This window comes from Sarcophilus harrisii, chromosome 5, assembly GCF_902635505.1.
Source record: "Sarcophilus harrisii chromosome 5, mSarHar1.11, whole genome shotgun sequence".
Lineage (NCBI taxonomy): Eukaryota > Metazoa > Chordata > Mammalia > Dasyuromorphia > Dasyuridae > Sarcophilus > Sarcophilus harrisii.
In genome coordinates this window covers 201,096,162-201,111,527 of record NC_045430.1, presented here as the reverse complement: position 1 = coordinate 201,111,527, position 15,366 = coordinate 201,096,162, and the positions used below count along the sequence as shown (strand labels likewise).

Sequence of the window (15,366 nt, the reverse complement as noted above, 5' to 3'; positions counted from 1 at the left end):
CTTAGGAGGCAGACCATCCTCTTACCAGCAGAATCTGAAGGGGATTTTGTTGATGAAGTTGAAGAAGAATCTTCAGATGGTATTTGTAAGTCAGGGGGAAGAGTTCCTCCATTATGGGCAAGTGTCTGAGCAGCCAGTTGAACATTTCCTCTAAATACTCTGAGGGCTATTTTGGCTGTCTCAGCTTCAAAACCCATATATACCAACTAAAACAGAAAAAAGGAAATTACAGATGTTGACTAAGACCCTCAGATAGCATAAGAAACTTGAGGTTGCTGGAACACTTGCATCATAGGCAATCTCCAGGCTTATTTTTTAAAATTTAACTTGTGAGACCTTTTGTTCTTTATGGCAATTCTTTCCTGATTTTCCCTTAGGATCCACCCCCCCCCCCAAACTGAACACTCTGATGTAAGAATGAAAAAAGTAGACCAAAACTAGCCAATAGAGTAACATAATCTGACAGAATGTATAACATTCTATAACACAAGCTTCATTTCCTTATACTAAGATTAAGAAAATAGGTTTCATCATGTCTTCTCTGAGACCACAACTGACTAATCTTAGGCTTCTTTTAAAGAGAAATTTAAAAAAAAATCACATCATGAAGATCAAAATGTCCCCAAATCACTTCTAAATTCTATGAATCTAACTCCATGCAACTTAAGTGGTGAGTACCTTTGAGTCATGTATCTTAATTTCCCTTAGGAATAGGAGTTTTGTCGTTGCCTTTGGTTTTGATTCATCCAAAGAACACCTTGAGCCCTCTGTAGAAAAGGTACCATGCAAATACAGTAATATTTGTACTTGACTAAGTACTAAAAATATGCTAGTTGCTTCTTTAAGTCAATGTGTACAAGACAGATTAAAATCATAAGTTTCTCCCTTGGTTTCCTCCTGCCAGTAATATACTTCTCACAGTTTCTTGTCCTGACCAGCCCCCCAAGACGAGGTCAAAACAGCAGAAGACATGGGGTCTCTATCTTAAGCCCTATTTCTAGATATTCCTGTGATGTTTTGAGGTAAACAAAGGCATTAACACTCACCTTATCAACATTTTCTTGAGAAACATGTTCCTGGTTGTTGCTAGTCTCAGGATCTGCATCATTTAGCCACCACATCTGAGGATTACTAAGAAGAATCTAAAATACAAGAGTAACAAGCTTCGAATCCATATGGAATTCAAATGACATTTTCCCCACTCCAGCTCTTATACAGAAATCAAAATCTAGAACAAGCTACCTTTATAATAAGCCCTAGACAATATAGGCTTATTCATTCTAATCTGCTTTTCAAAAAACTTTATCCAGTCTACTTTTAAAATGTCAAGTACTAAGGATGCCTACATTTTGTAACTTGCTGCAATATGCAAAGTGCTTCAGTTTCCAATAGCTTATAGGGATATTTTTGTTTTTTAAATAAATTTCTGATTTGGAAAGTTTTGTCCATCAAGCTTGAAGAGCAACAAAATGACAGTGTGATATTTAGGTCAATGTATAAGGTACCTGGCTATGGCTGATCATACCAATATGAATTTGGAGGGTTCTACCACAGGTCAGGAACAAACAGTCCACTTGAACAGTTGGAAAGAAGACCTCTCTAAATTTGCACATCTCATATTTTATTTCTTTTGAGCTACCACTATGCTGGACAGTCCTGTAACGTTATCTCCCGCGTCTCACAATTGATACCAAAGCTCTTCAGAGTGACCTTGAAAGTGTCCTTGTAATGCTTCTTCAGACCACCATGTGAGCATCTGCCTTTTGTGAGTTTTCCATAAAATAGTCTTTTAGGCAAACATACATCATACATTTGACATTTGAACAACATGGTCAGCCCATCAGGGTTGGGCTCTCTGTAGTAATCTGAATGCTTGACAATTCAGCTCAAGAAAGGACCTCAGTATCCAATACCTTATCTTGCCAGATGATCTTTAGAATCTTCCTAAAACAATTCAAATGGAAGCAGTTCAATTTTCTGGCATGGTACTAGTAGATGGAGGACAGCACAATGACTCCGTAGACCTTTAATTTGTTAGGCCATCTAATACCTCTTCTTTTCCGCATATTCTTTTTAAGCTTTTCAAATACTGAGCTAGCTCTGGTACTGTGTACATTCAAGCTCTTCTATGTGTAAATCCCTGGAAAGTATACTGTCAGCATAAGTGAATTTATCCACCACAGCATTACAAATTTTGCCATTTATTTTAATTAATGGTACCAGTTGGTAGAGAACTTCTGTATTCTTGGTGTTGATTGTTAGGCCAAAATTAGCACAAGCAGCAGAGAATCGATCTGTACTTTGTTGCATCTCACCCTCAAAGGCTGCACTGAGCCAAGAATCATAGGCAAACAAAAAATTGTATCCCAACTATCCCTCTACTTTAATCTTGACTTGTAGCCTTTTCAAGTTAATCTATCATCAGTGTAGTAGCTAACCTTGATGCCATTTTCATCCTCATTGAAAGTATCCAACAACATCGCTGAAAACAGCATGCTAAAAAGCACGGGAGTAAGCATACAGCCCTGCTTTACTCCACTGGTAACTGGAAAAGTTCAAAAGCATCATCCATTATCCAGAACCTGGGTAAGCATGTCATCATGAAACTAGTATACAAAACTGATGGACTTCTCTGGGCAACCATATTTTGCCATGATCAGCTACAAGCTCTTATGACTAATAGTATCAAAGACTTTGGTTAGATCAACAAACATTGTGTACAGAACTCTGTTCTGTTAAAAAATATATATCATTAGTCTTTTAATTGTACATCTTGCTAATCTTAAGGGACCCCTGATTTCTTTATTCCGTTCTAGAGGCAAGAAAGATAGAAGAGGAGATGGGTTTCTTGACTGAGTATAAAGCTAGGGAAAGAAAGAAATGGGCACTAGAAGTTTAAGCTTTTTTGGGGTGGTGGGGAAAGGAGGAAACCTATTTGCTTGCAAGCACTAAAATATACACCAAATGAGAAATAAAGATCATAGAAAAATTTAAAACCTCAAGAGTGATCTTGGGTGATCTCCAGGTCCTGTGGCCAAGTGTCCACATAGGATGGATGAATCCTTCCACTAACCTTGAGTGCTTCATCCAGATTTCCTCTTGCCTGGTGGAGAGCTTCTTTTGCAGCATGAGCTGAGTAGCCCATTCCTTTCAAAGAGTTTATGTTATCCAGTCGTCTTTTTCTCTTTTCTTTTTCCTCTTTCTTTATTTGGGCAATTTCCTTTCGGAGACAAGTCAAGCACAATGAAGTTACAGTGACTGATAAATGTTCAATAACACATATGCCTAGTATGCTGGGCACTGAGTTCAACTGCATCCCTATGTCTGAATCCTCTCTATTCTCAGCACACAACCTCAAAAAATATAGATTTCCTATATATCTACTAAGTGTTCCAGAAATGTTCATTATGAGTAGCTTCACATGAATATACATTCCAAAATTTGAAAAACTTTATTATACTCCCTTTATGTAGGAGGGATTGAGGAAAGGAAGAAGAAAAGGGAATACAGGATATAAAGAGAATGGATGCTTGAAGGTCATATAACAAGAACCACTATTTAAATGTTTGTCATTCAACAGATAATCCTCACCAAATCTCCCTATTCCAGGCTTTGCCACCAGTGTAACAAATAATTGAAATCATAAAGAAATTGTCCTTATCTTTTTCTTTCACAAGAGCAGATTGTATAACTGGGATCTTAAGAGATTTCCTATGAAGTTTTCTAAATCCATGTTCTATAATATAAATCTATGATTTAGGCACCCCCTAAATTGCCTGGCAATATAAAACAAACAAAAGCAGAGTAGTGTAAACTTTTCTTTACCTAATCTCAATCCAGCCATGTTGAAGTAATAGACCTATTCTGTATTGCTCTAGAGAACAGAATCAGGACTTATTACTGAAGTAAATACAACTATGAACATGAAACAATTAAATTTAAAAATATATTTTTCATGTCCTGTTCTAACAATACAAGGTAATGAATAGCTAATGGAAAAGTATAAAACTTTTCTATTCTTCTGAAGCCAGGAAACTTATGTCAAATGGGATAAACACTCTTTAATACTGATGTGAGGTACACCACTGGTTTGGTCTTAGTCTCACTACCTGTTCAAGGAACAGAGCACAGATCTTTGACATATGAGCAGAGAATGTTAAAGTACCTCTCTTCGGTTGGTAATATGGGTGGCAGCATGATCTACATTCCCATCACAAGCTCTCAAACCAAGTCGAGCTTCCTGAGCAGTAAATCCCAACTGTAACAAACTGTGAACTTTTAGAGGATCTATAGACAGCTCTTCATAGAGTTGCTGTGCCTATCAATGGGGGAAAAACAAAATAATCAGATGAGTGTAAGAAGTTTAACACAAATTTAAGGTCAAAAAGAAATGAGGCTACAGAGCTAAAATAACTGAGCTATATGCATGCCAGAACTGGAAATGTGGCCCGTCACTGGTATATTTTGAGTACCTAATATGTGCAGAGAACTATATTGGGCACCATGGGAAGTTAACAATAGAAACTTAAGATGCTGTACTTGCTCTCATAAGCTTATGACAGAAGAAAAATAAGTTGTGCTTGTCAGATATATGTAACTCACAAGTAACAAATATATAGTCAGCCATGAGCAATCATATTCTAGTTTTTCCCGCCATGCATTTTCAACCTCATTTTCCACAGTTTTTCCAAATCTTCTCTTCTCTCAATAACACACTCCAACCTCACTTCCTAAATGAACAGCTAATCTATGTCATCAAGAAGATTGAAGCCATCTGATGTTTTTTCAGCTCCTATCCTCAATTCCTTAAACCTTTAGCATCATCTCCCACTGTCCCATACTTCTCTCAAGTCACAGAAGGAGATAACCCTACAAAAAAACAAATCCTTCCTCTTGCACCCTTAATCCCATTTCCTTCCCACTTCCTCCAGAGTGGCACCAACTTCATCCTTTCACTCACACATCTTTAAGATCTCCTTAATTAATTTCCATCTGTGCACTAATATGCTCAAGCTTCCCTAATCCGGGGCGGGGCCAGTCTTTGCTTGTGAAGCCCATCCATTTCCCATTCCATCTCTGCTCTTCAATGCTAAGCTTTCTTGAAAATAATTCACATTTATATACCACTTGATTTGCAAAACTTTCCTTCTTCCAAGTAGGCAGAAAGAGTACTATTATTTCCCACTTTATAGATGAGAAAATGGAAGCTCTGAGAAGTTACGTGATTTCTCTGTGTTCATAGAACCAGTGATTGAAAGTGTTTGAACCTAGGTCTATCTCCTGACCAACTCCAGCATTTTTTCAACTATACCTCAGGGCCTAAATTCACCTGCACCATATATTTCTATTTCTTCTCTAGCTAGTCTCTTCTCAAGCTCTTGTAATTGGGCTTGTCTCCACCCCATCTAAGTCTATTAAAAATTCTTTTAAGTCACCAATGGTGTCCTCCTTGACAAATCCAATGGATCTTCCCCAATCCTTATGCTCTCTCAACTTTGCTGTAGTAATGTCTCCTCCCTCACCTCTCACATCAGTTGCTATATTTTTTTGATTTAATTTCTAATGATATCATTCACATTTATCCTCTCACTGTCACCACTCTAATTTGGGATCTTATTACCAACCATTTAGACTGCTGATACAACCTCTTTATAGATCTCTTCATTCCTACTCTCTCCAATCTATTCATCACACTTACTATAGCAAGAATAATCTTGTAGATCTGGTCATGTCACTCCCTTATTTAAAAATCCTCAGTGGCTCCCCACTGCTTCCTAAGTATGCCCTTGTCTACAATCAAGGCTCTCCACAAAAAAACTCTTTCTTTTCATCTTCTCATTATTTCCTTTCATGCATTCTGCCTTAGAACAGCCAGCCCTCTTGTCTACCCCCAGTTCTATACTCTGCATGCCATATGTCTCTGTCCATGCCTGTGCTCAAGCTCTTTCTTCCTCCCAAAATTCCTTTCCTCCTAATTGTCTCCTATAAAATTTTAAAGTCTAAATCCAGTGTCACTTTTCCTAGGAAGTCTGTCAAGCTCCCCCAAGCTGTTAATGACCTTACTTCTCAGGTTGGTTTGTAACTCTGTAATGCAATTATCACTTTGCCATTATATTTCCACTATCTACATCATGTCTTTTCACCCTACAAGTCTTTAAGCTTCCTTAATATAGTCTAACGTTTATTGGCAAAACAAATAGTAGCCGAGTTAACTACAATGTGTTTTTCATCTTACCTTATTGAGATATTCAGAAGCCTCCTCCCCATTACCACTATGATAGTTTCTTATTCCTTGAAGCAAGTAAAGTCTTAAAAATAGTACCTTTTCTCTCCCATAACTTCCCTGAGGAGAAAAGAAATATATCCCAAAGTTAAAATTACTTTACTTCTACTACTAGACATGTTAATACTTAGATTTTTCTTCTATATCAGCAAGAAACAAAATTAATTTAAATGTAGGCAACTCTGCTATCTCATATGAATCAGATTTAATAGGAAAGAAATAAAGATAGAAAGAACGGGGAGTCAAAAGACTAAGATTCCACTCTAGGTCTGCCATCAGCTAGTTATCTTGAGAAAACCTTAATCTCCCTCTATCTGTTTCCTCATAAAATGGAACACAAATGAAGTTAGACTAGATTGAAGCACAGATTAGTTTTGCCTCTGGGAGGCAGCCAAAAAGTTTAGAAGCCAAATGAATTAAAGGAAGAAAGCAAAATGGGATGGGGAAAGAGAAGCTGCATATTGTTGGTGTTGGTGGGGCACTGGGGCTCAACTAGAAGATAAAGACTATGTTAGGATCACAGAAGGACTACTTGAAAAGTTTGGAAGAATGCTCTAGAAAAGCTCAAATATCCATTTTGGGCACTTCTGAGGTGAAAAATATGGCTCAGAAACAAGGCCTTTAGCTCTTTTAGGTCCAACTCCCACTTCCTCTTCTATCCTTTACATTCAAGGAACAGAGCCAAGACAAACATGGTAAAGATTTTTAGAAGCACACAAAGCCTTTAGGTGAACTAGACTAACCAGAATAGTCTATAACCTTTTCTATTAGGGATGACAAGGTCCTTAAAGACCACTTAGTATAACCTCTCATTCTACCCTTCTCCCACTCTCCAGAGAGAAACTAAATAAATTAAATTTAAATTAAAATTGTTAATAGCAGAGCTGAGACACAAACTCAGATGCTCTGATCCAGATCCAGTGTTCTTCCCATTACACTATGGAGTCTTTCAAGCTGCTAAGATGCACAAGTTCTATCTTCTAGTCTCACTGCTATTTTTATGAGACAAAAAGACTTACAGAGATATGACTGCTGTCTCCAACTATCTAAAGGACAGTCATCTTAAAGAGGAATTAAATTTATACAGCTCCAGAGGGGAAAAGCTAAGACTAATAGGTATTCAGTATATGGAACCAGATCTTTATAAGCAAGAACAAATTAGAACTAGCTAAAATGTAATGGGCTACCTTATTAAGTAATGAGTGTTCTTTCCCTGAAGCCATTCAAGCAAAAGCTAGCCAATTTGTTAGAAATACCATAAAAAGGTTTCATGCAATAGGTAGGTTAGCTTAGATGACCATTAAGATTCCTCTCAACTCTGAAATGCTGTAACCAACTGTAAGCCAGCAAGATCTAATGGAAAGGATACTATATCAACAGTAAAAAGACTAGGGTTTGAGTCCCAGTTCAGATGTTTACTAGCTGTGTGACCACAGGCATTATCTTAAAAAAGAAAAGTCTAATTCCTGGATTACTGAGTTTCATGAATCTAAATGGCACTGCACAGGAATTAAGGATTAAACCCCCAAACCTCCACATGTGCAATATATTGTTAACATTTAAAAATATATTTTCAAATGTAGGTTGCCCATCTGTAAAATGGAGCTAATTAATAATCCTTCCACTACCTACTTCACAGGATTGTTAGGAAAACATTGTGTAAAAGTTAAGGAGCTATGTAAATGTGAGCTATTATATAAATGAAAGTTGTTATAATAAAATAATACTCCTTGAAGTGAAGTAGTAGTAAAGGTAGAACCCAAATACTCTCCTTTCGCAAGTATACAGGAAAATAGGGGAAAGAACCCAAATTTAGGAATTATAGAAAGGGACAGAAAATCCTAAGCAATATCCTAGAAAGTAAATGAATTTGTCTTAGAAAAAAATTAAGCCAATAAGTTCCAGAAAATAGTTAAGGGGGAATGACACATATAAACTCTAAAGGTACCTATAGAAGTTACATGTTTCTTGTTAAAAGTAATTGCAAAAGTGATCCCAAAGTCACATAATTGTGAATATCCCAAATCTGAGTTCTGCACAGACATTAACAAAGCCCAAAGACCCCACACATGCAAGATTTTTTAAACCTTTAAAAATAATTTTCAAATGCAGTATGAAATTGCAAAAAACTACAACCTACCTACCATGAAGCACTTTTGAGCTAATGTAGACATGGCCTGAATTATGCAGATACACAAATTCTGTACCCAGACCTAATAACATGCAATATAATTCCAAACAAACCATAGTTCAAATCAACATACTTTTATATGGACTAGTCTTTGGTGGTTTTCCCCGTAGCAGTTTTTAAAGCATTTCTGGGCCATATTTAGCTTTCTTTCGGCATCATCAAGGCATTCCAGCTGTCCCAGACGGAAGTAACACCACACTATATCCAGCTGAAGCACTGCATAATTATCTACTGTATCCAACAGTTCTCTGCAACATTCACTGTAAAAAAGAAAATAAATCTCACTCATCTATTTTATGAAAATTTTCATTGTCAAGTTTTATGGAATTTTTTTCTTCCTAAATTAAGACAGAAAGCAACTGCAAAAAAGCAAGTTTATGTGCCTTCTATTGTGTTTGTGAGACTGTATGTTTTACAGTGAAGTTCACAATTATTACAGTGTAGTTCTATTCCTTATCCAAAGCATCCAGATCAACTGGGGCTGTGGGATGAACGGGAAAGCAGAGTTGGACTAGTAAAAGGGTGCCAATAATCTCTTGAATAAAGGTTTCTGCCTAAGCTTTCTTCTTGCACCCAAGTCTACCTAATTGAGCTCCACAATTAATTCTCTGGTATTGTTAAAGACTTCCTCTGGTACCATCGAATTACTATAGTTAGAAGTTAGGGACCATAGATTTAAAGGAATGAATCTGATGGATATATTGGGAGAAGATATAGGTTAAAGATAGAGGCTTATGATCAGAAAAGAACCTTAGAAAAAAGTTATGGTCCAAACGTGCATTCTATAGCTGAGAATGCTAAAACAAGTGAAATGATTTGTTCAAGATAATACAGACAGTAGAAATAGAGGTGGAAATGGAATCTGGGTGTAACTAAAAATCTGGTGCTCTTTCCTTTAAACCATGCTTGTCTTTAATATTCTACTTCTGACAGAAAAATATTGTGATCTAAAAAGTATTTATTTTCAGTTTAGAAGGATCAGAATTTAAGAATATCTCAAAGGACTGAGCTGTATTGAGTGATAAAGTACATTTTTTTTAAATCCATAAGGCAAAGAAAATAAGAGACAGAAGGATAAAAATGTATATTTCAAAGTAAAATCATTATATCTTTTCATCAATTGATGTCCCTTTCTTTCTTTCTTTTTTTTTCTTGGTAAGGCAATTGGGGTTAAGTGACTTGCCTGAGATACACAGCTAGTCATTGTTAAGTGTCTGAGGTCAGATTTGAATTCAGGTTCTTCTGACTTTAAAGTTGGTATTTTATCCACTTCACTATCTAGTAGTCTCAATGTGCCTGGTCTTTCTAGTGTTATGTAGTTATTAAACGAAAATTTATAATGCAAATCTAGGCTATTGGTCAGAATTTTTTTCTTCAATATTCAAACTATTACATTTGTTTCAAGTTTTAATATATCTTCTTTTAACCTAATACTCTACTATAGAGTATAGTATAGTATAGTATCATCCCCTAGTTAAATGTTAAAATTGCCTTCATACTCTCTTCTAGCACCTATTTATTTATTTATTGAAGCTTTTTTATTTTCAAAACAATGCAAGGATAATTTGCTATCACTAACCCTTGCAAAACCTTGCAACATGTAAAAATATATGTAAATCCAATATAAGTATATATATTTATACAATTATCTTGCTGCACAAGAAGAATCAGATCAAAAGTTAAAAAAAAGAGAAGGAAAATAAAATTCAAGCAAACAACAACAAAAAAAGTAAAAATTCTCTGTTGTGATCCACACTCAGTTCCCATAGTCCTCTCTCTGGATGTAGATGGTTCTCATCATCACAAGATTATTGGAACTGGTCTGAATCATCTCATTGTTGATGAGAGCCACATTAATTAGAATTGATCATAGTATAGTCTTGTTGTTGCCGTGTATAATGATCTCCTGGTTCTGCTCATTTCACTCAGCATCAGTCACGTAAGCTTCTCCAGGCCTCTCTGAAATCATCCTGCTGGTCATTTCTTATAGAACAATAATATCCCTTAACATTCATATACCAAAATGTATTCCGCCATTCTCTAAGTGATGGGCACTTTTCCAGTTTCCAGTTTTTGCCACTACAAAAAGGGCTGCCACAGACATTTTTGCACATGCTAGCAGCACCTATTTATTAATGATTTCCTCTCATTTTCTGTACCAAAATCTATTCTTAGGAAATAATTTTGTGTCTATGATTTACATTTTCCATTTATGAAGTACCTATTATGTGTCAAGCATCATGCTAGGCATTGGGGATCCAGAGACAATTACTTAATGTTATGTCCAGGCTAGCTCTCTGGAGGGCCTTGGGACCAGCCTTGGTCTCAGCAGAATAATCACCCTGAGAATAGTCAGGAATAAAGTACAAAGTCTTTATTATCTCCTTCACAGTCTGTCTTCTTCTCCTGAGACTGGGCTAGCTTTCTGGGGGATCTTCAGATGGGCCTTGGTCTTAGTGGAAAAGTGAAGGAGACAGCACAGCCTCCATGAGGGTCTTTATCTTCGAGTCTGTCCTCCAGCCTCCAGTCCTCTGTCTTCTCTCTCTCTGAGTCTGTCCTCCCTCCCAGATCTCCTAACTCTTATATACTCTATTATAAATACATCATCATAGGTGTCAATTTTGTAGAATAGGTGTCAGCTTGTAGAACTACACTAAGTACTAAGTACATGTAAACTAGAGAATCATTATTTCAATTCCAGTGAGTTAACAACTTGTTCTAAGATTACTTGTTTCAAGTATACTTGGCCCTCTACAACTTAACTTACTTAAATTATCTGCAATTAATCTAACCAGCTTAATAAATTTAACCAATTCTGTAGTCTTTAGTACTGGTTTTTCTTGCTTCCTTTGGAAAGACCTCAAATTTATCAAGCACCTACAGCATGCCACTCATTTGTGCCTTTGATCAGTAATTGCTATATGCTGACCATGTAATCCTGTTCTCTCTTTGATACTTGCAAAGAAATTCTCATTTGTGACAATAGTGTGAAAATAAAATAATACTTTGAAATGTACCCCAACTGATAAAACATAGCTGTAAAGGGAAACATTTGAAAGAAATGGTCCATCCTACCCAGAAGGACTTCTGATGCTCCCAGATACTTCTCTGACAGATCCAACATTTCCTTTTCTCCTTAGTCTTTTTACTGATTATTCTTTTCCTAATTCCCTGGAAGTTGCTGTTTTAAGTTAAGCCCCCACTACACAACTTATACCAAACTTCAGGCTGGAGCAATCAATATTAAGCATATATTTAGATAGAGCTAGAAAGGACAACTAGTCCAACTCTCCCACTTCGCTGAGGAGGAAACTGAGACCTTAAGATGAATGATCACTCCACAGTTCCATAAGCTAAATAAGCAGTAATTAGGATTTGAACCCATGTCCCCAGACTCCAAATCTAATGATCTTTCTACCACAGTATACTGTGTTTTGAGACTGCTGGAGACCTGTATTTTAAGTTGCTAAAACAATGTGGGTCTATAGTTCCAAGCTTAGAATATAAGCTCCTTAAGGGTAGGAATTATCTCATTTTTATTTTATTTATGTTCTCAGTGCTTAGCATAATGTCTGGCACAGAGGAGACTTTTTTGACTCCAATCAAAAGCTACCTTTATCGTGGGGTTACTAGTCAATCTGTCAACAAGTAATCACTACTTTATCTATGTAAAGATTGAACTAGCCTCAGAACTTTTATCAATATCCTTTCATATTAATCATCCAAAGCTTTTTAAATCAGATCTAAATGAAAATCCTTCAATAATTTTTATAAAAATTATTTCAGGGGGTTCAAAAATGAGCTCTGAGATCCATTCTAAAGCCAAACATCTAAGATTTTAAGCCTATTATTTTGGATCAGCCACTTGTCTTTTCTCATACTGAATAAAAGGAAGCTGTCAGAACAAATGAGTAATCATTTGTATCCCTCTATGTAACCCTAATCCTGATGCTTCAGTAAAAATTAAGGAAACAAAGCTCAGTGGTCAGGGAACGGGGCTGGGAATAGGGATATCTATGTCTTCTCATTCTGCCCCCAAAACTACTAAACAAATCATTTAACCTTTTAGTGCCTCAATTTCCCCAATTGTAAAATAAAACTGGTAACATTCTGACCCGCTCTCTCATATATTTAAAGACAAAAGGGACACAAACACTAGGATACATAGCTGGAAGAGAACTTGGGAAATCACCCCCCATATAAGGGCACTGAAAAACTGAGAAGCTCTAGATACATAAACTGAAATCCAAAAGTAAAATGGGGTGTCCCTAGTGGCCTTCACAGAAAGAATGAAGAATCTTTTGTTGCATATGTTGAAGAGTATTCTTCTTCAGGTAGGGATTGAACTAGCTGTCCTCTGAAGGTCATTTCAACATGAACATTTTAGGATTCTATGAATGTATATAGATAGCTATAAGCTAAGACAGACATAAGGTAATTTGAGGGGAGAAATCACTAACATCTAGATAGGGAGAAGTGGGCAATCACAAAAGGTCTCATGGAGAAAGGAAATGATTATAAGAGGCAAAAGGCTGCAAGGAATACAATTAAGACAGAGGGGGGCAGACAGTATAGGGCATAAAGCTGGGAGATGATGTGTCCTGTATGAGGAGCAGTATGAGAAATAGTGCATAATTAGACTATAAAGATAATTTATTAAGGGACATTGTGTGTTCAGACCTGCCCTTTAGGAAAATCATGTTGGCAGCTATGTGAAGGATGGATTAGAGTTGGGAAAGACTTGAGGAAGGGAGAACAATTAAAGAAGCTCTTGAAAATGAGAGAGAGCCTTCCAGGGGTGGAGCCAAGAGACTTCCAGGGGCAGAGCCAAGATGGCAGAGAGGATACACATTTCTTTCTGACCTTCTCCTACAACCCTCAGAACAATTAACAAATCCAGCCTCTGAATTATCTCTGGACCACCAGCAAAACCCACAAATATTGGAAGTGCAACAAATTATAAGCAGAAGATAATTTCGAAGATCACCAGAAAAGGTCTGTTTCAAGTGGAAACAGGAGGGAGGCAGCCAAGAATAGCAGACTGAGCACAGACACTAGTGCAGACAGCAGACTCTGGAGAATCTACAGAGAGGACTCTACCACAGTGTTGGCTACTCTGCCCTGGCTGCAAGCCAGTAGATCAGCAGAGAAATTATAAAAACACAACACAAACACAAAGGTCAATAGTGAACCTCAAAACTTCAGACTCTCACAGAACCTGGCCACACCCACTTAGCACCAGGAGTGAGTCAGCACTGACCCAGTGCAGCCATGGCGGCTTGTAGAGGAAGCTTGGAAAACCTCCCTCCGCTAAAAGCAGACCTTAACTTTAAAAAAAAAAAAAAAAAAAAAAAAAAGTGGAAAAGCAAAGAGAACTCTGACCATAAACAGTTTTTATGGTGAAAGAGAAGAATAGATTTCAAACCCTGAGGAGACTAAAGGCTGATTGTCTCCAGATAAAGCCCCAAAAGGAGATATATCCTGGTCCCCTTCACACAAGGCTCTCCTAGAAGAAATTCAAAAGAATCTTAAAAGGGAGCTAGAAGAAAAACGGGGAAAGGAAATGAAAACTTTGCAAGAAGGTTTGGAAAAGGCACATAACTCATTAAAAGATAAATCTGATAAAATGGAAAAAGAAAACAACTCCCAGAAAAACAGTATTTGTGAAACAGAAAAAAGAAAATAATTCCTTATAAAACAGAATTTGTGAAATGGAAAAAATCCCACAGAACAACTCATTTAAAAATTCAATTGGGCAAAAAAAAAAAAGTAGTAAAAAAAGTAAATTAAAATAATTCATTAAAATTCAGAACTGAACAAAAATAAATGAAAGACTCAATGAGACAAGAATCAGTCAAGTAAAACCAAAAAAAAAAAAAAAAAATTGTGAAATACCTAATTGGGTAAACAACTGACCTGGAAAATAGATCTAGGAGAGGCAATCTAAAGATTATTGGACTCCCTGAAAACTATGATGAAAAAAGAAGCCTAGGCACTATTTTTCAGGAAATCATCAAAGAGAAATTGCCCCATAGAAATAGAACGTAAGATGACCATTGAAAGAATTCACCAAACCTCTTCAAAGAGACCCCAAAATTAAAACCCCAAGAAATATTGTGGCTAAATTCCAGAACCATTGGACCAAAGGAAAAATATTACAAGCAGCCAGAAAGAAACAATTCAAATACCGAGGAGCCACAATAAGGATTACTCAGGACCTAGTAGCTTCCACTCTAAATGTTCGAAGGGCCTGGAATCTGATATTCCGAAAGGCTCAGGAACTTGGGATGCAGGCAAGAATAAACTACTCTACTAAACTGAGCATTTTCTTTCAGGAAAGAAGATGGACATTCAGTGAAACAGGTGAATTCCATTTATTTTTGATAAAAAGACCAGAACTAAACAAAAAATTTGACCTCCAAATATAGAACTCAAGAGAAGAATAAAAAGGTAAATAGAAAAGAACCCTTGAGAATTGTATTTCTGTTATGGGTATACATAGAGGGTGCATGTATAATCTGATTTTACTGTTATAATATAAAAAAGAAATTAGAAGTGGAAAAGGGAATGTACTAGAAAAAAGGGGAAAGTAGAGATAAAAGGGGAAATTACATTTCAGGAAGAGGCAAAGAAAACATATTATAATTGAGGGAAAGAAAGGAGGGTGATGAATATTGTGTGAATATTACTCTCATCAGATTTGGTTTAAAGAAAGAGTCTAAGACATATATTTGGTTTCACTGAGAAACTTCTCTCACCCTATAGAAAAGTGGGAGGGAAAAGGGGAAAAGAGAAGGGGTAGACTAAATAGAAGGGAAAACAGAAATAGTAGGGGAAAGGTATAAGAAAGGAGGAAGGACTCTACCGGAGAAGAACTGCTTGAAGCAAATAG

The 15,366-nt window shown here is 36.6% G+C and overlaps 1 protein-coding gene across 5 annotated transcripts in view; it reads right to left on the bottom strand.

Moving 5' to 3' along the window:
- Positions 1-15,366, bottom strand: part of NUB1 (negative regulator of ubiquitin like proteins 1) — a 49,527-nt gene that overhangs the window by 5,062 nt on the left and 29,099 nt on the right. For 4 of the 5 annotated variants that reach the window (XM_031939451.1, XM_031939447.1, XM_031939448.1 and 1 more), the window contains exons 9-14: positions 8,548-8,734; positions 6,236-6,343; positions 4,166-4,318; positions 3,074-3,220; positions 1,047-1,142; positions 26-206 (exon numbers count right to left, since the gene is read on the bottom strand). In XM_031939451.1, the coding sequence (XP_031795311.1) occupies positions 26-206; positions 1,047-1,142; positions 3,074-3,220; positions 4,166-4,318; positions 6,236-6,343; positions 8,548-8,734 (872 nt within the window). The remainder of the gene's footprint in view (positions 1-25; positions 207-1,046; positions 1,143-3,073; positions 3,221-4,165; positions 4,319-6,235; positions 6,344-8,547; positions 8,735-15,366) is intronic. The other variant, XM_031939450.1, reaches the window with a different exon arrangement.